A 23969-nucleotide genomic window follows, 5' to 3' on the forward strand; every position below is an offset into this window, starting at 1 on the left:
ACCACCTTTTTTTAAATAAAAAAAAATCAAATGAAGTCAAATTGGTTTGTTGTTTTTCTTTTTTACATTTGAGTCTATGCATTTTTAAGCTGTTTCCCAATGACCAGTGGTTGGAGTATGTAGACGCATGTAGACCAATAGTGGGAATGGGGTAATAATGAGGTTGTGTCAACTTTGTTGAAAAGACAATTTACTTTATAACAATGTAAAAAGCAGACCTCTGCGTGTTCTAAAAGCTTGTTAGCTAAAAGAAAGACAGAACAGACGTTTACGAAACATCAAATGTTTATTATTGTTATATCCATTATTCAGAGAAGAATTCTTAAGTTTATGGGGATTAACATGCTATTACACAGCTGAAAAAAGAAAAGCACTGTTGTTGTTTTTTTATATATAAAGACAGCATGCAGTAGCCTAGTTAGCTAAACAGAACTGACTCCAGCATTTACAGTCCTCACAAATCTTTCTTACAGAAGATAGAAGTTCACATGAATACACAAACATGGATATTGTCACCAGGTTGTCCGACTGATGCACATTAAAAAATACACAGTAAAATTATTAAAATATATCTTTTCGGACGAAGAAATGTTTACAAATTATATGTTTACAAATTAATCATACCAAATAAGCTACACAACTGGGTAGACTAAGAGAATTAACTAAGTAACTTTACTTAAAATGCCTGTGTTTTATTTTGATCTGATACGGAGAGGGGAACGTATAGGGGACAAGACAGTGAGAGATAGTAAATACACTCTGTAATTACAGTTAAAATATCTCACCCACTTTCTCTTTTGCCATTCACTGAAATGAAATGTGATCAGAACAGAAGTGGCTGTGAAATGAAATGAAAGTGATCTTGTGTAACAGCTTAAAAAGTCACCCTAAAACAATAAAAAACAAACCGTCAGATTCCACAAAACTCAACGATTATGTTTACTACTGGTTATACGTTATGGTTTAAGTTTTGCACTCAGTCTTAAATGCCTTTTACTCGTCTTAGTCTTATATCACTACAGAGGCAATGATTGCACCACTACACAAATTCAACAATATATGAATAACTAACTAGCAGTATGTAGACTTAAAAAACAAAACATACAGATCTGTTACGCAGTAGGTGTTCATTTTTTCCATTCTCCTTGTTCTGCAGTGCTCGTCAGGGTGCTCCCAGAAAAGGTGTTACACAGAGTGCACAAGCAATGCCTGATGTTTTTTTCTTGCTCACAGTCTGCCAATAGCTGCATCCCTAGGATCAGGCAGTTAATGTCCCCTAATCCTGCCTGTGATAAAGGAAGGTATAGTTCAGAGAACTGAGTCTAAAGCAGCTTAAATCAGTGAGGGGAAAGTAGCAGAAAGTGACTGGAGCTTTTCTTACGCATGCTGTGTGCTAGACAAAGACACCACCCATATTCACATAGCAAGTTGACGTAGATTAGATATTGCTCTTTTTCTTCATTTTTACACTTGTTGACAGATATAATCACATACTTCTCTGACTATTGGAGCTGCTGAAGTCGATCATTTACAAAAACCTATTTAAACTGAAACGAGATACAGGAAAAGAGGAGGATCAGGCAGAGGAACACGGCAGGAATTGAACTGTATTTTAGATAATATCAAGGACTTGCTGGATGACCTGGGTAATGGCTACATTATATTTAAGTGTGTTTTTAAAACTTTCACCTAACAAGTATCTGATGCTACTGTCACTGAATTACAACAGCTGAAATATACCGTCAGATTTACTGCCAATTTATCATTAGGTGGACTAGTTTAAGTATATGTGTTCCCATTGGGCAGCTAAATATTAACCAGGTCCTTTACTGATATAAACATTTTTTTTGACACTGATACCAATATTAGGGGCTAAAAACTGGTAATGAACAGTATTAGCCAATAATTATTGCCAAGCAATTATTAACCATTTTTATTACATAACATGACATGGTTACCTGTTTATAACTGTCATGCTTCTTTAACTCAAATAAACTGCAAAACCCATGATCTTAAAGCAACATTACAAAGCATTTTATATCATAAAACAGCTTTAAAAGTGTGGACATCAACACACATCATCATATATAAATTTAGTGAAGCTCACCATAACTAAATAATGCTGCCTAACCCAAATCTTTTTTGTGTAAAATCCTGTAACATTACTGTACTGGATGAGTTCCTTATTTCTCAGCTTGCCCAGAAATGCATGTGTAAAGCATGTCCTTTAGGATGACTTACTGACTGCAGGGGGAACCCAGGAGTAAACTTTTTGCATACTACTGTTTTAAATAATAAAAATAAAATAGCATAGGGTTGTCACCCAAAATGTTTTTGTGTATCGTTATCATCTTTAACTTCTTTTATTTTTTTGTCATTAATTCTCTCTAAAAGGACACATTTGACATGGATTATCACTCAAGTCATGACAGCATTCTGTGTTTAGTTTCCTCATTCAGCTTGTATCACTAATATAGTTATATATGGAGGGTGTGTACAACTCTGTTTAGCTTTAATCCTGGTGGGTCTGTTATTATTGGTGATATTTTAAAGGATACAGATAAAGCCACATCAATATTATTTGATATATTTGTAAACCCATATATCGGTCAGATTATAGTATGAACAATGGCACAAAATCCCATGATTATTATATAAATCTTGAATATTTTCTGACAATGTACTAAGGGTAATGTACAGCCTCACATAGAGTATGTCCACCCACATGTACACACTGTTACTGTACACATGCCTGCACAGTAGATACAGGTCAATACAGGTATGATCCACTGAACTGCACTGGGAACGACAATTAAAAGTGAGATATAAACAATAAACCCTGTATTCTTTTTTTCCCTGTCACCCTGGTAGCTTAAACGTATGTAAAGGTAATCTGCATTTTTTCTTACCACAATATGATTAAATGATCGGGTAGTTGCAAGGTTCTTGGACAACATCTTTTAGACAGACATTAACCATCTAAATATGATCAAGTACTCAGAAAACTAATGAAAAGGCATTTAAAAGCTTAGTTCCCTATTCAATACTGAAAATAAGACAAGAGTGCACACTCTAGCAGCAGCAGCAGCCATGATATATTTTAGGCTAAGATTCAGAAACTGTGTTTTTCTAAAACAAAAACACACACATGCAAAGCCCACAAAAACATTTACTGGTATGTTTTTGTGGCTTTCATTTTAGGGTGATTTTCAACAACATAAAAGACACCTTAACTTAAAAAATCGGTTATGTTCCAACAAATGGCTTTTGTCAGGGTTATGTTGCCCTAATTAAGAATTCAAGAAACATCTTTTCATTATTATTGTTCGTTTAACAAATGGAATGCAGGACGTTAGTTACTTTACAAGGCACTAGTTTTTGCTAACTGCAGTCAAAGGGGAAGGTTTGGAGACGGGGGTCACCACAGTTGTGCCTTCGACAATCTGTGGGATTTTTAGAGAAAAGCACAAATGAAGGATGGAAAGACAGTGAGAGGATCCTTTTGTTGTTTTTGGGGAGGAACAGAAAGATGGGTTAGGAGAAGTAGTGAGCCAAACGTTTAGGATTGCATTTCCGCACGGAGCATCCAAGGGAACCAGCAACAGAACAGCAACCTGCTGAAACAAAGAAACAGGTCACAGGTGTTAACTGGCGGGCGTCTGTGTGGTCCCCGTACATGGAGGTTATTTTTAAACACATGTCTGTTCAGCATACCTGGATAAAGAGCTCTCGGATGTGATGTCTTTGGGAGACCTCACCGCATTGAAGTTCCGTTTCGGCTGGGCCACTGAAGAACGACACAAGACAGGATCAACATTTAAGCACATTTTTTTTATTTATAAAAACTGCATAAAACTTTTAATTGCTAGTGTAATATGATACAAATAATATATAAGACACATTTAGTTTTACACTTACTATTAGGCTTGGGTACTTAATCAAACTGAATTGTATTGAAAACCATGTCACCCCTTGGTTTTAGACCCTTCGCTGTAACTTATCTTTCAGCTTGCCCAGAAATGCACGTGTAAAGCACGTCCTTTGGGGTGGCTCAAAGCATAAATTGCACTTACAGACTGCAGGGGGAACCCAGGAGTAAAACGTTTGCATTTTGCATACTACTGTTTTAAATAATAAAAATAAAGTATAAATTTTTTTAGTATATGTTTGTCAACTTTAACTTCTTTTTTTTCATTAATACTCTCTAAAAGCACATATTTGACATGGTTTATTACTCTAATCATCATAGCATTCTGTGTTTAGAGCTTCTAGTCATGTCACCTCTTGCTATAGACACTTCGCTGGCTTCAAGTAGCAGCGAAACACCAGATATAAAACCCTGATGCTAGCCTACAAGTACTTTAAGAGCTTTAGATACAGCTTGGCTTGACCAAAGTGGTGGAATGAACTGCCCCTGAGTGTCTGAACAGCAAAATCACTTTCTGTCTTCTTTAAACGTGAGCTGAAGACCTGCCTCTTCCATTAAAGCTCCTGGTGCATTTACTGTATTCAGTTGTCTCCTTTTTTAGTGTTAAGTAATCTCTATGCTCTGACTTTAGGAAATAGGAATTATCATTAGCAGTAGGGCTTGTGTGGCTCACTGCTGGTAATATTTGACCTTCGACTGAGCAACAAGCTTTCGATTTTCCAAGTGATTAAATGAGCACTGGAGAAGAGTGTCTGCTAAATGACATTAATGTAAATGTAATTGTACTCATCAAGCTTGTCCATATGAATTATATTGTTAGATTTCCCTTATACTTGTAATACATGTAATACTTCCTCTTCATATTATCACTCTCTGACTCTCGCCGAGGCTGTGAAACTCAGAAATGCAGAAAAAAAGGTTGTTTTTTATGAAATAATTGTTTGCTGTAATTAAGGTTAAGTGTTTACTTACTACTTTCTATCCAATCACAGAATCATTCAAAATAATAATGTCTGTTATAATGCAACCAAAAGAGTCACCAGATCTCTTTTCCTAAACAGCAAGCAAATGGGATATAAAGCTGGTGTGATTTATATATATATATATATATATATATATATATATATATATATATATATATATATAAAGGCCATGCTGTATCTTTAAACATGCATGCTAGCATGAAGAAAACCTCTTACAAGCAGAATACAGAAACTTACAACCTAATAAATGCAGTATATACTATTAAATGGCTGGCAGAAGATGAATATGCTTCTTATCTCTATACTTACTAGTCACCTGATGGACTTTCTTCACCAGTGTCCCGTCACCCTGGGATTCCTTTGGTCCTCCAATTCTGTAAATTGTAAAGAAAAGACAGTGATGCTACAGTGCTTCATTTTCTTATCACACCCACAGCATTTATTCACACATCTTAGAAGAAAATCTACATTTGAAGGACATAACATAACTCTGTTTATTTACTATACTTCAATATACTTCCTAAATATAACTAACTGTACTCTTCTATCTTTCTTTGTGTTTGGTGTAGGTCTTACCTCTGAACACGGGATGGCGGAGCGAATACTCCATATTTAGGGAGGCAGGTAAAGTAGCGAACACCAAATACAGAGCCATCATGCTTTCCAGTGGCCTGCTCCAATTCCACACCAAACCAGTAGCCTAAACATCCATACAAACACAGAATAATCAGCATTCTTTTTGACTGCCTTTTATAACTTCCCCAAATCCGGTCAGAGTCATTTATTACACAGCAAAATATATCTGTATCTTATCGGCTGCCATGACTTTTACAGTAAAAAAGGCGTAAGAATGCTTATCATGCTATAAACTGGTTTTACAAGTATTGTTTTTTATGTACTATTTAACATCTAATACTACGTTGTTGCAACGTCCAGATTCAAAGTTCCTATAAGGTGCAAAAAATTTGTGAAGCATGTGGGGTTTAAAAAAAAAATCACTTCCAGTGCTGTATTTGTTTCCAATTTTCTCCTTTTCCTTAAGTTTCCATTACTTTAAAAGTAATTTCTTATCTTTCCAGGACAGATTAGAACACAGATTCAATTAAGTATTATTTTCAAAGGCAGCAGCATCAATACAACAAATAACAATGTTTGTTACACACAGCAACCGGCAGGGGGCACCAAGTCCTTTATACATACAGCACGTATCCTCAAGTGTGAGTCTGTTGATGTACCCAATTCCTGCCTCTACAATTCTCCCTATCCACCATCCAGAGATGTATTAGTAACAAGCAGCCTATATGGATGTCTGTTTTATTATAAAATCTGACATATCTGTGGAGAGTGCTCTGTAAGAATGATAAAAATTATTTAAACTGATGATTGGAATATTATGCTGTGGGGGAGGATTTAAGATGTGAGGAATTGATGCAAGGGAATAAAGAGTTACCATTACAAGATCCAAGATCCATCCTGTGCATCCTATGTACAGTTTTGACTCTACTAAATCGAATTGTTCCATCTGTTCTCTGACTTCTCTTGATATTCTGTAAATCCTCTGGCAGTGCACATACCTGGTGCAAAGTCTGTCTTGCCGTAAAAGCGGACGATTCCCTGCTTCTGTCCAGCCACCAAAACCTGGTCTCCCACTTCAACTTTCACTCCATCAGGATCCAAACTGGCCACTGACAGAGACTTCTTCCTCATGTCTGGAAAAAAGCAGATTTAAAAAAGCTTTTAATGAGAGGAAATGTGTTTATTCATTAATTAAGGTTGATTCTTTTCCAGAACCATGAGTTGGTCTTTAGCTGGAATTAAACCAGTGCATCTGAAGCACTTGGAGTAAATTGCATAGTTTCACTCACTCTTCTCTCGTTCCTTCTCTTTCTTGTCTTTCTTAATCTTGCCAGTGACGCGGGAGAAGTCCATGCGGGGGGTTTTGGGTGTGGAGGTGACTGAGGAGGGGGTCTGATCGACAGCTTTGTTGATTTTGGAAACTGGGGCAAAGATTCCTGAAAAACAGATTGCAGAAAAAAAAACAACAAAAAAAACATCAACGCTCATGTAAATTATCCATCATATGAAATTCTCCATCTGAATCAAAGGAAACCAGATAAAAAAAGATGTGTTTACCCAGTTTGGGTGGGCAGATAAAGTAGCGGACCCCGCCCACGCTCCCGTCGTTCTTGCCTTCTGGCTCATCCAGCTCAATGCCCACCCACTGACCACTGGCAAACTCAGTAGTTCCACAAAAACGCAGGGTGCCCGCCTGAAAGAGAAAGACAGTCAGGGTAAAAATGGATGATTTTTTTTTTTTGGGGGGGGGGGGGGGGGGGGGGGTTGAAAACATACAACCCTGGATTCCTGCTTTAACTTTGAAGTATGCTATTATTTTACTATATTATTTTTTACATTCAAACCTAAGATTCTTTCTGTTTTCACAAAAAAAAAAAAATATTTGTTTAGCTGGACATATACAACAAAACAGGCCTTTCAATTAATTTGCTGCCATTTGCGAGCCTCATTTTGAGAATAGGTAATAAATGCTAACTTTTTAACAACAACTTGATGTGATAATGCCATTGCATGTACTGTTCTTTTACAGATTTATTGTTATTTTAAACATTCCACATTTATTTATTCAGATTTAGTGTTCTCAATTTCATATATATATAAACATCACCTTTCAATCGGATCCAATGACCGGTATAGATTTTGATATCTTTTTTGCTGACTTACAGCAGGCAGCTCCCCTCACTATGTTAAAAACAGTGATCTGCTTCCAGATAAGCAGCCGTGGTCTGAAAGGACTGATAAATATGAACCATTGATACTGACTGGCTTCTTGTTTTGTACTGAAATACAACAGACTTGTTACGCTGCAAAACAAAACATGATGCCAATCAGGAACAATGGCCTTATTTAGTCAACCTTCTCACAGCATGGATGCTAAATTTAGAGCAGTTTTTTATTTGCTGATTCACATTTTACACAAGCCATTGTCCTCCACTAAAAATTCCAGTGAAGAAGCTCACCTCCCCTCAACTGAAATATTGCAATGATTAATACTGTTTACGTGATGAATGCCCTTGTTATGAAAAGGACATTTTGGGAGGAGGAACATGACTTAAGCTCCTCCTCCCAGTCTAACGTCATATTAATACAATCTACCTTGCTTACATGTTTACAACAACTTGAAATTAGCACTCTTTACCTACAGTGTTCACTGTTCTCAGTCTGCCCCACAGTCTACATCAGGGGTTCTCAAGTGGTCTCAGCACGGGATCCACATTTTCTTATGGTCATTAAGTTACAACGCACATTTATAGAATACAAACCAAACAAATTACAGTAAAACTCTCTAATTTGCTGTATTTCCTCACTTGCTCTTCTTTATTTAACAATTTCTCTGTTCACTTTTTCTGCACCTTCATGTCGTCCAGGCAGACGCGGTCACCCAGCTTGAGACCGAGGGAGGAGAGCATGAGGTTGCCAGGGATGTTGTCGTAATTGGGCAGGGTGACGCGGGGAAGGTTACAGCTGAGTGGCACCGCATCCAACAGCAGCTGCTTCAGCTCTTTAGCCACCATTGCCGCCTCTGCTTTATCCAAACTCATATCCATGGGGTCGGGAACCACCTCAGCAGGGCCCTGGCCCTTATCATTCTAAGAGAACAGCATAGAAAAACAGGGGTTGTGTGTAAGAATTGTTCTGTATATTATACCACAGTTAGTTCCGACCCTGCAATGTGATTGGCTGAGAGGCATTTTATAAGTGACATTATCAGCCAGTAATGCACTGTAACCAAAGCTCTTAATGTATTACTCTGCCACATACAGGTAAACTAGCAACAATGCAGCGCTTACAAGCCAAAAAGCGCACAAACTACACGCAGAGCAGCAATAGAACTATTTTATCTCACGGAGTGTTAATAACCAAACAGATTGTATTTTCTCGTCCTCTTTAACTCAAAATCTTTCAACAAACAGTGATAATGGAACTGTGGTATAATCACAATAATATACTTAAGGTTTGTGTTATAATATTATATAATTATATTTATATTATTAAAGCACTCCCTCTCGTGTGTTATTGCTTAACTGAAGTTATAAGTTGAGCGCTATTACTTTTGTTCTGAGACACCATTCACATATAATTACAGTGCAGTGCAAACGTATTATGCTGGAAATATAGATGCTGTTTGGCTGTACTTTCGGGTAAATAACTTAATGCTTTCTTAATGCAACAGTTAACCAACTAGCCTGTGCGCTATGTGTGTTTACTGACAGAAACCCAATGAACTCTATAACTATTAAAAGTCTTTTATTACAGATGAAGTCAGAGAGCAGTGAGTACTGTTTCCTACATCTTGACTCTTGAAAACTGGAGAAATCTAGTACAGGAATAGGCCTGGCTGATCCACATGGCAACAGCACCTTTAGATCAGCTTAACACTGGACTAAGTCTCAGTTTCAGCAATGAAGAGAAGAATTAGAAATCTGACAGGAGAAGAGCAGCAATAAAGTCATTGCTAAGATAAGAAAATAAAAAGCAGCTTGTCTGTTACATATAGCACTGCTACTGGAAAACATAAAAATAGTTGTGTCCTAAAATTTGTGACTGGTAGCTTTAGGCACCTGTAACTGTTAAAATGAACAAAATTCATTTATTTATTTGCTCATTAAAAAAATATTCTAATAAACACAAATAACATGGGAGTCTAGTATCTATACGTACAGTGTATTATTTATAGTTATTATCCAACCTACATAGTGTTGGTAATTCAGTGTTTAATGAATGAATGCTGCAATCAGGTGAGCTTGTGACTGCATTGAAACAATCCACACACTGACTAGAAACATTGAGGGGAATTTGGAATCAAGTAAAAACTACTGAACTTACATAACACAGCTGTATAAAAATAATAATTTAAACATTTTACATCCTAATGAAATATCTCCTTTACTATATAACCTTTATAATGATATTAATACTTGTAATGGTGCACATTGGCAGGATTATTATGCCTTCTGTAATGAGTGAACCCCTAACAGTTACAGCAGACTAGGATTAATTGGATATTGACAAAACTAACATTATTTTTCAAACAGGACAGAATTTGACTAGATGTTAAAAGTTAAACAGTTAAAGTAGGTCATACCCTGACAGTGGGGTTGGCTCCGTGCTCTAGCAGACACTTGACAGCTCCAAGGCAGAGGTTGGAGGCGGCGATGTGCAGGGCAGTGCCGTGATAGAAGTCGCTGCAGGTAGAGTTCAGCACTGCAGAGAAAAAAAAGGTCAGTAAGCAAAGGCCTGTAAACTCCCACTGATTCATTAGAGGATAAAGTAATGAGGTGCCCCACAGCTCACAAAGCTCATTAGCTTACAAACGTTTAATGTGACACTTTGCAATTAAATTATTAACTATAACAGCATGTGCTCAAAGAAGGAGGTCAGCTGACTACCTGTATATACTGAATGAGCAGGTTATTCCATCAATGGATTTTTTTATTCCCTGATTGATTGTATAAAAGATAACAATGTCAGGATTCGTCTAAATAAACGTTGACTACTATTTTACTAGTATTTTATTTGACACCACTAATATAAATATAATTGCATTTTACATTTCTGACATTCATTCTTTTATTTACAATGTATTATCCACTATAAAAACTTGCATTTTCAGAAGAACAAGTGTGATTAATCACAGTTAATCACAGAATATTGTTGTGATTAATCGGATTAAATGTTTTATATATATAATCACTGGAACTTTTCATAAAATTTGTTAAATCGTTTTTTCTGTTGTGTAAAGTGTCATAATATCATGTGGTGTGCTCCATAAAAGCAGAACTGACAAAATCTACTTTCTGTGGCAGACATATTAATTGCTAATGAAACTTTAAATCAGTTTTATGATCAGATTCACAGGAAAAAATTAGTGTGTTAAGTACAGTAAAGAAAGTTACTGTGATATTACAGAATAAAAATATGAGATCTCTATTCACAAATTCTCTGAGTAAATCATTGTGTATAAACACGTTACAATACTGAGAAATTGTAAAAAAAAATGGTAAGGAAATACATTAACTTTTGAATAAATCATAGTCACACTAAATTCCATTTTGTAACGGTAATCTGTAAAGCTCATTTGTCTGAATGAAAAAAAATAACTAAAATCACTTAATTTAAAGCCTAAAGTCCTGTTGAAAATCCATATATGTCATTGACCTAAAAACAGGGTAGTCCTTTACATCACACTGGCACACTCGATCAGACTCTGTAAAAACAAGTGTGAAGGCAGACAGTAGCAAATCAATGGTCAGTTCTGCACTGAAGCCATGTGGAGAAAGAGATCAATACTGGCCTAATGAAATGAGCACAGTGGGGCAAGACCTTGGGATTATGTATACTATGTATATCTCTCTGTTAGACCTAGATCATTTCTTCAGATGAGTTTAAATATCTCTGAGAACTCACTGGAAGGAGTTAATAAAGAAACTGTACAGACAACTGTACACAGTTAAAATGAGTCACACTGGGAATCAACCAGTCTGGCATAGTTCTGTCATAGTAGTACTGAGATAAACAGATCATAAGCCTGGTGGACATGTGCATCATTATTACATATAAGAACACTTCTGAGATCTTAGAAAAAACTACAGAGGATAGAACCTGACTGTGTACGGCTTCATGCTGACCTCTAGGCTTAGAAGCTTTGAGCAAAACCCGGATCAGCTCAGGAACATCGAAGTACGCGGCGTAGTGAAGGGCGTTCATGTTAGTCCAGCGGCTGCGCAGACTCACATCTGCACCCAAAGCTATCAGCTGATTTGTCAGTCGAAGTGAAGCCTCGGGGTCACCTGAAAAAGAATATACGATGAACAGTTTACACCAGATACGATAATACCTAAGAGGAAAAATGAAAATTATAGAAAAATTTGTACATAAGAGGCAGAAAGACGAAGTCCCTTGCAGACAAATGATCAAGTACAGTCAAATACATTGTCAAAAATTATCTTAATTCATACAGTTATATAAGGAATTTTACAATATATATTTTTCAAAATATTTACTCAATTTTTTACTCAACTCTTGCTGTCCAATCATGTCACTAGAGACTCCTTTTTTTCCCTTTTACTTATGTATGGCTGTGGCATCGCCAGGATTTGAGTTATTTGCATTTCTGTGTCCAAACCATGGTTTTCTTTTAATTTCAACAATGTAAACTGTTCACTGATTTATTTATTATCTAATTTAAACTGCAACACATTTGTATTTTTTATCCTTGATTTATGTTTAATAAAACTATTTTTAACTATACAGCTCTGAAAAAAATTGAGAGACCTCTGATTCAGTTTCTGAATCAGTTTTTGCTATGTATAGGTATATATTTGAGTAAAATGAACATTATTGTTTTATCTTATAAAATACGGACAACATTTCTCCCAAATTTATTTGCAGAAAATTAGAAATGGCTGAAATAACAAAAAAGATGCAGAACTTTCAGACCACAAATAATGCAAAGAAAACAAGTTCATATTCATAAAGGTTTAATAGTTCAGAAAACAATATTTGGTGGAATAAAGCTGGTTTTTAATCAAAGTTTTTATGCATCTTGGCATGTTCTCCTCCACCAGTCTTACACACTGCTTTTGGATAGCTGTATGCCTCTCCTTGTGCGAAAATTCAAGCAGTTCAGCTTGGTTTGATGGTTTTGATCGTCCTTGTTCCTCTCATTTATTTTATGTAAGTTTTCAATTTGGTAAAATCAAAGAAACGTATCATTTAGAAGTGGTCTCTTATTTTTTCCAGAGCAGTATGTTTTTTTAGATTGTACTGAATGATTTACATTTTTTAAATCTACCTTTTTTAACATGTTGTGCATATGTATCCTTATGACAGTTTAATGTATGAAAATACTAACTTACTAAATTTAACTGAATTTTGCACAATTTGCAATAAATACAAAATGTAAAGGGCAGGTGTTTTTTTTTCAATTAGGGAAAATTATTAGCGAAATCCTAAGATTCTGATATGACTGTTCTATAATGAACCCAGGAAATGACTAGTATGCAGAGAGCCGCTGTCCTTGTCCAGTCACTCACCCACTCCATGAGCTCCTGCTTTGCAGCTGTAGTGCAGGAGGGTCATGTCTGTCAGCCCATCACGGTCATTGACATGGCAACCACGCTTTAATATCTGGAAAACAAGAGTACGGTTTAATAGAGAACAGCACTTCTCTAGATGAGGATGAACTCTTCAGGTCTAATAACGAAGGGCGTGATGAATTAGCAGTGCTGATGGATGAAAGGAGCGGTGTGTTTTTGCTGAGTCATTCTCTCTGCATTCACTTTCCACTCCACTTTCAACCAGCCTTTCACAGACCTCCACTGAGAATTGGCAGCCATTTTATATGTGTGTGTGTGTGTGTGTGTGTGTGTGTGTTTGGAGGTGAACAGACAATACAAAAATAAACCGAAACCTATTTCTCAATCAAGAAGTGTTTTTTTTAAGATTCATCCAATAGCAGTGATTTAGAGTGGGGATCAATTTGGAGTTCAGTCAGTCTAATGGAAGAGGATTATCACCCTAGCTGTCAATCTCTGCAGCCAGTGTAGATAGTCTCTACTGACAGACAGCAAAAGCACCTTATATCCTCACCACATTTTCATTTAGAATACCCCAATCAGTATTTTTCCACTTTCTTTACAGCCAAATTTGCAGATTTTTGCTCAAATTAACAAAAAGACAATAACAGTGGTTTAACACTAACTCCACAGTTCACACTTTGCCATGACTCGCATTACAGACCAAGGATGTGACACTCTCTTCACACAGCATGCTCGACAAACATGTCAAACTGGCTAACATGTAACATCATAAGAAGATATATACCATATTGTTCGGACTATAAGGAACAATTAAAACCCTTTCATTTTCTCAAAAATCGACGGTGCACTCCGCTTAAGTACAGCATTATAAGGGTGTTTTTTCAGTGAAGTTTCTCCAGCACTAAGGCTGGGTGCAGAAGCATTAGCTTTAGCCACTAATCATAGCTCTTTCGCTGTTCAGAGGAGAGCATACTGGACTGTAGTCTTCGCGTTTTCGGTGTTAAAACAAGCTACGTGGGACAAACACTTTAGTTTGACTTTGAAAGAACATGTTTTTTTTAAGAATTACAGTTTTGTTTATCTAAGTGCTTCCCCATTAGAAGGGAAACATGGAAACACCCTTGCTCACTTAAATGCAGGCATCCTTTATTAGTGTCGCTTAATGTGCCATATAATCCGGTGTGCCTTATAATGATGTGTGCCTTATAGTTCGAACATATATAATAACATAATAATGCATTGAACTGTTAATAATTAAGAAAGCTGGATACAAACAGAATATAAATCTGTACAAGTATCCTATATAAATAAATCATGAATAAAATAAAAACACTAGTTTTAATGGGCTCTCCTTGTTAAATAAACACAACAGGCAACATCAAGGTCAGCCAGGCCATTGTCATATATTACATGATAAATATATATTATAATATCAGCCCTCATTTCGGTTTATTTCGGCTATTATAACAAATATGTGGGGGATTAAACAAAAACATGCACATCTTTACTCACTTTACACTTAATCTTCACTTAATTATTTACATTAACACTTCCCCAACCTCACTTACATTCAAGTACACTTTACTCATGATTGGGTATTCACATTTCACATTCTCTTTTTAGAACTGTCTTCTAACGTATGCATATTTATATTATATTTCTACGTCACATCAGTCACTTTCGTAATTAATCTCATTGCACTTTACTCTGTTAATTATTTAATTATTTAATGACCATTAGCAAAATCTACTGCACTGCTCCATTTACAGATAGATCCTTACTTTGTATATGTAGTTTTCATATATTTTCTATTCCTCTGTTTTTTTATTTGTCTGAATATGTTTCTTATTGTATTGTGTTATTCCTTCGGGATAAATAAAGTATCTATCTATCTATCTATCTATCTATCTGTCTGTCTGTCTGTCTGTCTGTCTGTGTTTAGGAGGCTAGTCCCCTCCGAGTCAACTTAAGAAAGTGTTTCAGGAGTTCAGCTTAAGATAAGCAATTTCACTGTTTTTTTAACTCAGTAAATTAGTAAGCTCAAATGTGTTTGACTACCAGCCATACTTCTTTAATCTGTTTTTACAAAAACAGAATGTTCTGTCCACTAGGAAAACAATCCCCTGACCTCTTCACATCTCATATAATGAACATAGGCTACTGTGGGTCATTTACAGATAAAGGTTTTATAACTAAATAAAAGACAAAACACATTTTTTTATCTTCTTGGCAGAAAATCTCCTTATTTACACATTGCTTTAGCCTATTAATCCAATGTAACACACACCTGCACAGCTTAGAACAAAATATCCCACCACAAAAGTCAGGACTGATGACATGATTCCACAAACCACATTCCTCCCAGCACCAGTAACCGGACTCCTCTCAGAAGCCCAGCATAGCTGTGCAACAAATCAATACATCTCTCCTACTGCTGCCATAATGGCATTTAGAAACAAACAAGCTGTGCTTTATGGAGAGAGTCTTATCAAAGGTTACGCCAAAAGGCCAGAGTATTTGTAGGTCAAGCAGTAGATGACCAATTAGGTATCATTTAATTCATAAAGAACAGTATTTTGATCACTTGATGGTATTACTGCCAGTATACTACTGCTTAGAGTGTAATGTCACTGGACCTTGGCTAAGTGCAATACAAAATCAATTCGAGGCAACAGTGCATGTAATTGATAAACCGTATGGCAAACTGTAGCTGACAGCAGCAGAATGAGAGCTTGAGTGGTAATGAATCAGAGATGAAACCTTATGATTAAAAAATGCATGAAGATTTTATCCCCCTCCAAATACCCAAATGACTTGGCAAATAGTATGGAAACTGAATTCACAGCTGGCATATATCAACACTGTTAAAAAAGAAAGAAACAAGAAAAAAACCTTCCTAGCTTTTAATGGAAGTAAATTAAAAAAAATTAACTCCAGGTAATTTTGATTAAGTAGAAAAGGGGTTCCAGTACTGAGCACTCTGCATATGGTTATTTTCTTAATATTTTACCTCAGTTTTCTATTCAGATCTGCCCTGAAATGTCACATCGGTGTGTCTCTCACCTCTTCACCGATGATGTCAATCTTGTGCTGGACTTGTGGGACCCACTGTCGGATGATAGCAAAAAGCTCTGGGATGGTGGTGCGAGGATCTGTCAGAATCTCCAAACAGGCCGGATCATTCGGATCAAAGAATGTGAATGCTGGAATAGTGAATGAGCAAAATAGAAAACAGGATCTTACGTTGAGTGATGGCATCTAACTGAAAAAACACATTTCTTTATTGTGTAAAAACGCAGTTATTATTGGCAATGCTAAGTTTTATATGAATAGCTCATAGATACCTGTGGAAAATATGTGTGAATTTCATTCAATAGCATGTTCGTATTTTTGTAATATTGTAATTAGTGTTGTTTTTTCCATGTTTTCTTATTTCTTGAGAAATCATGTTAAACCAACGATTTCAAAAGAATGTAAATTAAAAGTAACTGTATTTCATAAGTGTGAGATGCAAAATGAGTGTATGGCAAAAGCACCACAAAATTCTACACTTCTAATGGTTAATTTATTTTTTTATAGATTTCAGATGTTTTATTTTTCTTTTATGTTGAATGGCCATGTACGTGTGAGATAATAGCTTAAACCAAATACAGCCTGTAAATCTTTGTAGTGATTTTCCTACTGCACTGATACACAAATACACTGCATGTAACAAACATGTAACATGTTTGATTACATGTTAACGTTCAAGTTACTATTAAAAAGTCTAGTCTAAGTTTAATACAGAACAATGCCCTGTAGCATTCTATGCGTTATTAAGATAAGATTATTTAAATTATTTTAATTTTAAGAGAAATATATTTTTTCCATATTATTCAAACTTAGCACACACATAAAATTGATTGAAAAATCGATAAATTACCAATATTCATAGCTTATACAAAGCAGAACACAAACTCAGACACCCACTGTAATCTTTGGGGAGAGGGGCCTGGGCAGAAGGGTGGACCATGGGTTTCTTGCGGGGCTCATGGACGGGGCTGGTGAACTCAGAGGGGGGCTGAGCCTCCTCTACCTCAGTGGTGTCCTCTTTAGTCATGCTGTTTTATGTGGGCCTGCAAATAAACACGCAGTGAGTCAGAATGCAGGTTGGTGTAAACACTTATTACTAATTCAGTGACCTGTGATGCCACATAGGTAGCTGTGATGATAGTGAAAGGAAAACAGGTACAACCTGGACAACCTAGATGAATAAATCTCCTTGTACAGTCAGTTGTTCTTGAATGGGAATGTGAAAATGAACTGCCAGACAAAAGACCTTTGTCTTAACCTGGTTATATTTTACAGAGTGTTTTAATGGTTCTGATCCAAACACTGCTTCACATTATTTATTATTTTAAATTTTATATAAAACTCTTTAATTAAACAACACAATCTGTTATTTTAAAATTAATGTTAATAATGACAAAATATATTTAGATATTTTTAAAGAAACACTAATCACTCATTCAGTACTTTTCTGCTTCCTTGTTGTCCAAACATATCTATGCAAAATACAATAATACAATATAATAATCATTTGCAATTAACATGAAGCTAATTATCTAATTGTATGAAGGTTTATGTACATATTAACAATTTAAAGTTTTGTTCTTCGTTATTTTAAGTAAAATCTTTTCAATTATAAATTCATGTGCACTTTTAATGTACAAAGCAACACTGCTCTCCATATTGACCCTCTAAAAAAATGTAAAACTTGTCAAATATCTGGCAGAAAGATGCCAAACATAGCATAAGTCAAGTTACATCTCACATTCTTGAAAGATTTAGTTTCTGCAACCTAAATAAATGTTTTGTGGCATTTTACAGTCCTGTACATACACTCTACACATATACATGACAGTAGAATAGACCCTTTATCATATTATATTAAATAGTCATTATCTTTTACACAGCGCTATGTAGCTTTAGGAAGTAGTGCAGTTATGTTTACAACACAGTTTTTGTCAGCCCCAGGTCTACTATTGTGTTGCATCAGATTATTCTGCTTAACATCGCTGAGTCCTTTTTGTCAGATATTGTGTTTCATTATATGCCAAAAGTTTGCTACTACTAAAAAGTCTAAACTGCACACAGGCCCGTTCAGCACCCAGGCTCTTCTCCAGCAAAGCCATGGTGTTGTGAAGGATGCAATATGTGGTTTAGCAGTACTTTACGAAATATGCAAGGAGTTCTAAAACCTCTATATACTGTTCAGGGCTGACAGGGTCTTTCTAGATGTGTAAGCTGCAAACAAGAAACACTGTGCACTGGTAACAAGCTGGACCTCTTCTGCAGGACACATCATACATAATTTTCTTGTTTGCTTGATGCAATTTTAAATGTAATTTGTGGATTTCACAGCAGACTGTTCACAGTCAATGATCTCTGGAAGTGTTCCTGAGCCTGATTTCTAGTCTAGAATCATGCCTGTTTTAATGCAGTGCCACTTAAGGTCCCAAAGATCACCAGCATCCAATACTGCCTGGCAGTCTTAGCTGAACTGGGGTTGTTTTTATACTCCAGACGATCAGAACATTAGGACGATATTGAGCTATTTCACTCGATCTACTCCATTAATGCTAATCAGGTAAATGTAGTGCAGTGCCAATTGGTCCATTTCATAAATGTTTGGCATGAACAGATAAACTGTTAAAAATAACAGAAATGAGCCGTTCCTCACAGTTCCAACACGGGTGCATCGCTACTGTCCAAAATATTCTTTAAACCTCTTCTAGAAATTTCAGTGAGACAGTCTGGGTCTTGCTTATAAGCTGGCAAGTGGAGTGCAAGGTCGTTAATCAGCGTTGTCATCCATTTCAAGGAAGTGCCTCAATAAATGTTTGGCCAACAAATGAAATTAAAAGGTAAATCTCAGCATTTTTGGATGCAACCTCACTGACTTACTGTTACTGGGTGAACTTGAGTGAATTTCATCCATCCCTCTATTCATTATGAAAGAACATTCTCTATTTGGTCAGGTCATGCACAGAAATAATAATAATAGTACCATTCCAAAAAAAATCACTATCAAGAAATTTGGTAAGAATTCCTTCTTTCACCAACACTGAAATATCTTTTAGGTCTGAGTTTGCTAAGTGCCTCAGGTAAGAGAAAAGTATGAATACTGAGTTCTTATGGGATGGCAGGCTGTGGCGAGTCTCTAGTCTGCAGATGTCCTTCCCTGAGCAGGCACTAAGTTTAGCCTGCAGCCTGGGGTCTGGTGGAGCAGGCAGTGAGTCACTCTGTCAGAGAGGAAAATACACAACCCTTACAAGAAGCCACCACGCCATTTTACAGAACTGTAAATTGGATCGGTATCATGAGTGACAGGGAGTAAATGCAAAGTACTTCGACTAGAGAACTGCTCAAGCCTTTATTAGTTTCTGTCTGGTAATGATCCGGTCTGAAAATCAGGAAATGAAGAGAATGGCCTGTGTGAGAATGAATGTGAGATAGATCTGAATACTAACCTATCAGTGCTTACCAAATCTGACCAGTGCTGTGTAACAGAGATTATGACCATAACTAAACATACAAACATAGCAGGCACATAGAAAATACCCAGGGTACGAAATACATGTCTTACACTGATAGTCAAAAAGGGCAAAAAAATCTATTTATATTTATATCTTATTGAAGGAGATTAACAGAACTAACAGACGCTAGTCATGTCTATAATAAAATATATAATAAATATAAATGTCTATAATAAAAGATAAATACGTTTTTCTCCATATCTTTACCATTTACTCACTGCAATATAGGTAGTGATATATAACAACTCTCTTAAACTGGTATTGTATCTAAATATAAATATAATCCTGCAAAACCTGAGGTGAGAAAACAATTTTCCTAAACTATGATTAATTTTTTTTTTTTTGTATTTTTAAAATGGTTTAATTGCTTTGTAATGCTATTTTATTTTTATAATTTAAGGAATTTATGTGTCAGGGCCTTTTAAATGGTCTTAAATGACAATAATATCGTATATCGCAGTCATTTCTGGGAAGATATACCATCCAAAAAAAATTATTATCGTGACAGGCCTATAACCGATAGCTGTTTCTTCACATCTTTTGCATTACACTGATATTACTGTATGTACAGCACACATATTAATTCATTAAAAATTAAAAATATTTTAAATAAAGCTTTGTGTTTTTACATAGGACGCCGGAGCCATTTCATCATGCTCAATAACCAGATATAAGGTTAAATAGGCCTGGTACGTATCAACACTTCAATATATAATATGGTCTGTTATGTAATATTTCAGTTTACATTATTACATAACGTTTAATAACAACAGAAACAACAATAATATGGCTCATATTATTATACAGTAGGTGTTACTGTTAAAATGGCCTGGGGTAAACATGCAAAAATGCTTTATTTCCCACACATAAAAAACGTGTTTATATTTTTTTCTAGACAATTTGACGATATTAATTATTTAAATAAAATAGATATAATAGTATATTAGTTGATATTTGAAAGCTTGTCAATTTAGCTGGTGTAGTTATCTGTGGAGAAACGCCCAGAAGCCTCCAGCATCTCAACAGCCCCCTGATTTACTGCTCAAATTAAAAGACAGCGCTGATACTCAAATACTATATAGTACTGCATTAAAAACACACGTGAATCTCTGTTCAATAACGCAACTGCGCTCCTGCCTCTCTCCTTCTGTCTCTCTCTCTCTCTCACGCGCCTCCGTCTTCCTCCTCTGTGTCAACAACAGAACATGGAGGCTCATCACGCAGCACAAACCCCCGCACACTCACGCCTCGCCCCGCACAGCACAGCTCCAGCCACGCCACTGCTGAGTTCATCCAGTATCTAACGTTACCTGATTACAAGCCGCAGAATCCACAGCTCCGGTTCTCTCTCTAGTCGTTGTTTTCAGCTCTGACTCACAGAAACGGTTAAGAGGATGGGTAGATAGATAGATGGAGGGATGGAGGGATGGATAACACTGGACGCTGCTGCCTCGCCTTCTCCTTCTCCCTGCCTGCGTCACAACCCCGACTCCTGCCTCAGCCAATCATCTGCAGGCTCCAGATCGGCCTGGACCAGTCTCCAGCAAGCTCCGCTCCTCTCTGACTCCAGCCTGGACCAGTCTCCTCCGAGCTTCATTTACACACATTCAACCAAGCTTGATGCCCCTTTCTCAGTCCTCACAAATACAACGGGGTGCCATTTTCATTTAAACACACACAGCCAGGTACTGACTGTGCGTTCTCAATGCACATAACCTATTAATCGTCCTTTCTGCTGGATCAGCACAAGTGCAAGCACAAGCACAAACATGCATACATACCGCTCTGGAAAAGATTGAGAGACCACTTCAGTTTCTGATTCAGTTTCTCTGATTTTGCTATTTATTTCTCCCAAATTCCCCCAAACATATTGTCATTTAGAGCATTTATTTGCATAAAATGAAAAATAACTGAAATATCAAATAACTGAAAAAACAAGTTCATATTCATATAACAAATGATTATTTTCAAAAGATTATATTTTGTAACCCAAACCACAAAGGGGCCGATTACCTTGTAGTTTATAGTGCTTTGCAGACATTTAGAAGAAAAAGGATGGGCTGTGAAGCGAGATGTCAAGCGATCTACAGTATAAAGCGCTGTCACTATAATCAGGAGATTGCTGGGTCAAATCCCAGTCATGCAGCTTGACATCAGCTACCAGAGCCCTGAGAGAGAGCACAATTGGCCTTGCTCTCTCCTGGTGGGTAGATGGCGCTCGCTTATCCCACAACGCTCCAAAGGGAGATGTCATTCAGCACAAGGCATCTATAAGCTGATACATTGAAACTGAATCACTGCGCTTTCCTCCGAGCAAGCTGTGATGCGACTAGGCAATGCTGCATCAGAGGCAGTGGCTAACTTAACTTGTGTCGGAGGAGGCATCACTTGTGATATACAGCTGAGTAGCAGACAACTTAGAAACAAAATGATAAAGAAAAGAACAAAAAGTATACACTTAAAATCATTCAACATTTTATTTTTACAGTTTTCATTTGCAATTTCACAATTTATAATCATAATTCTATATTTATAATGCCATACAAACACAATAACAAATCATCACAATTCATTTGTCAGTGTGTTTACTATGATTATATTTTATAAATTTTTCAATTTCATATTAAATTTACATCAGCTGCCTTCTATGGTTTGTTTGTTTTTTATTCTTTTTATATTTTATACAAACATATAAACAAAAAAACCTTTGCTATGCTTTATAATGTTATTGTGTTATTCTGTTTCATACACAATTTACATCAACTGTCTTCTTGCAACAAATCAACATATTCTTACAGTTTTAAAGCCTTTGTTGTCCTTAACTGAACCCAACCTTTAGTGCAAAACCTGTTCACAGCATGCAGCACTACCCAAGAGAGAAACAGCTCATTTGAAGTTTTATATGCAAGTTTTTGTATTCAAATGAATCCACTGAAATGCTGCCTGCTGCACAAGGGAACCCGGACTGCTGCTTAAAGGCTGGTTTATATTTCTGTTTTGGATGAACGTGTTGTCCACAGCGTAGCATTAGTGTGTCCACAGTATAAGAACGTAAATGAATAGATACATAAGAAAGGAGTAAAAGTACATCAACAGGTAATTATATTTCAATAGGTCAACACAGACTTTAGACATCCGCTTTTTTATGTAAAAGATTAGGATTAAATACAAATTGAACAGAATCATTATGACTATGTTAGCAGTGTCCAGTAATCAGTTAAAAAATGATATATAGAAATTATTTTTCTAACTGATTACCTATCTTCTGGTTATCTCCAAATGCACACTTCAAGGGTCATGACCAACCTTTAAACTGTGACACCACTACTGTTCTTTTTCATGCAGTTAATAGTAAACAGACATTGCATTATATTTTCCAGAACTGGGCCATGTTCCTGCCTTGCCTGGGTGGTACCCACTGCTATTCTTAACAGGTAAGAAGAATAAAACTTGCTCTGGACTGCCTACATCAGCAGGTTTATCACACATTCTCAATAAAGGTCTTGTGATCTCCATATGAAACAGGTGGGAATAGGTACAGTATTACTTGTAGACCAGTGCTGGTGTGTATAAGAACACAGGCAGAGGTGGTTTTAATGGAGGCTAATTATAATATTGAATGACCATGATAATAAAAATGAATGTAGAAAGAAACTAAAAAGGTTAAAGTAAAAAAAAAATCAAATATCTTATTATATCTCTTTTTGCACAAGTTAGAACAGGCCTCTGGGCTATACAAATGTTCTTTGCACAAAATCAAGCTCACATAAAGATATTTCACTAGATCTATTCTTGCCAATTTCAGTTCCTTTCAGAGTAAGCCGTTGAAGAGCTCTGTCACTTTTATGCAAGTAAGCTGTTGCTGGCCATGCCTCATTAGTGTTTACCACATGTAAGTGTTAGCTTGTGCTAAATGGCAAAACACAAACAAGCTAGCTCATGCTTAACTTGGATAAAAGAACAACAATCTTTATTTCAAAATAATTACATCTCCTTTATCTGCATGACTTGCAATGGACAGTAGGTACAGATCCCTTAGTCAAACAAAGTTTGCTGTCCAAGGTTCTTAATCAAAATAACCAAAATGGCGTTTCTTTAACTGATCTAGTGGGTGGTGGGTGGTTCCAGGGTGGTTCTATGCACATTTCTTTATTCTAACGTCAGAATAAGGGAGCATCGATAATGAAATTAAACCGCTTGTGATAAATTAAATTAAATCAATTTTTCAATAATTAATTCCTTTACTGATTATAGAGTAGTCAAATCTTGACATAACCCAGAAACAAATGCTACAGTAAACAGTCTCAGCAAGCTCCTTTACAATGTTACAAAGTTCATCACTGTACTTTGGGCCCCTGTTGTA

At 36.2% G+C, this 23969-nt stretch overlaps 1 protein-coding gene across 2 annotated transcripts; it reads right to left on the bottom strand.

The window, feature by feature from the left end:
- Nucleotides 1-267: 267 nt before the first annotated feature.
- Nucleotides 268-21072, bottom strand: clip3 (CAP-GLY domain containing linker protein 3). 2 transcript variants are annotated; one of them, XM_007236835.4, is made up of 14 exons: nucleotides 20917-21072; nucleotides 16998-17143; nucleotides 16092-16231; nucleotides 13023-13116; nucleotides 11616-11777; nucleotides 10073-10191; nucleotides 8340-8576; nucleotides 7045-7180; nucleotides 6777-6923; nucleotides 6486-6620; nucleotides 5488-5611; nucleotides 5221-5285; nucleotides 3715-3787; nucleotides 268-3614 (listed from the first exon to the last, which is right to left on the bottom strand). In XM_007236835.4, the coding sequence occupies exons 2-14, from the start codon at nucleotides 17125-17127 to the stop codon at nucleotides 3560-3562; spliced, it is 1617 nt and encodes a 538-aa protein (XP_007236897.1). In that variant the 5' UTR covers nucleotides 17128-17143; nucleotides 20917-21072; the 3' UTR covers nucleotides 268-3559. The 2 variants fall into 2 exon arrangements, with proteins under 2 accessions (XP_007236897.1, XP_007236896.1); XM_007236834.4 differs by having other exon boundaries at nucleotides 268-3617; nucleotides 20917-21071.
- Nucleotides 21073-23969: the final 2897 nt, after the last annotated feature.

The sequence above is a fragment of the Astyanax mexicanus genome, chromosome 18 (assembly GCF_023375975.1).
Source record: "Astyanax mexicanus isolate ESR-SI-001 chromosome 18, AstMex3_surface, whole genome shotgun sequence".
NCBI classification, from domain to species: domain Eukaryota; kingdom Metazoa; phylum Chordata; class Actinopteri; order Characiformes; family Acestrorhamphidae; genus Astyanax; species Astyanax mexicanus.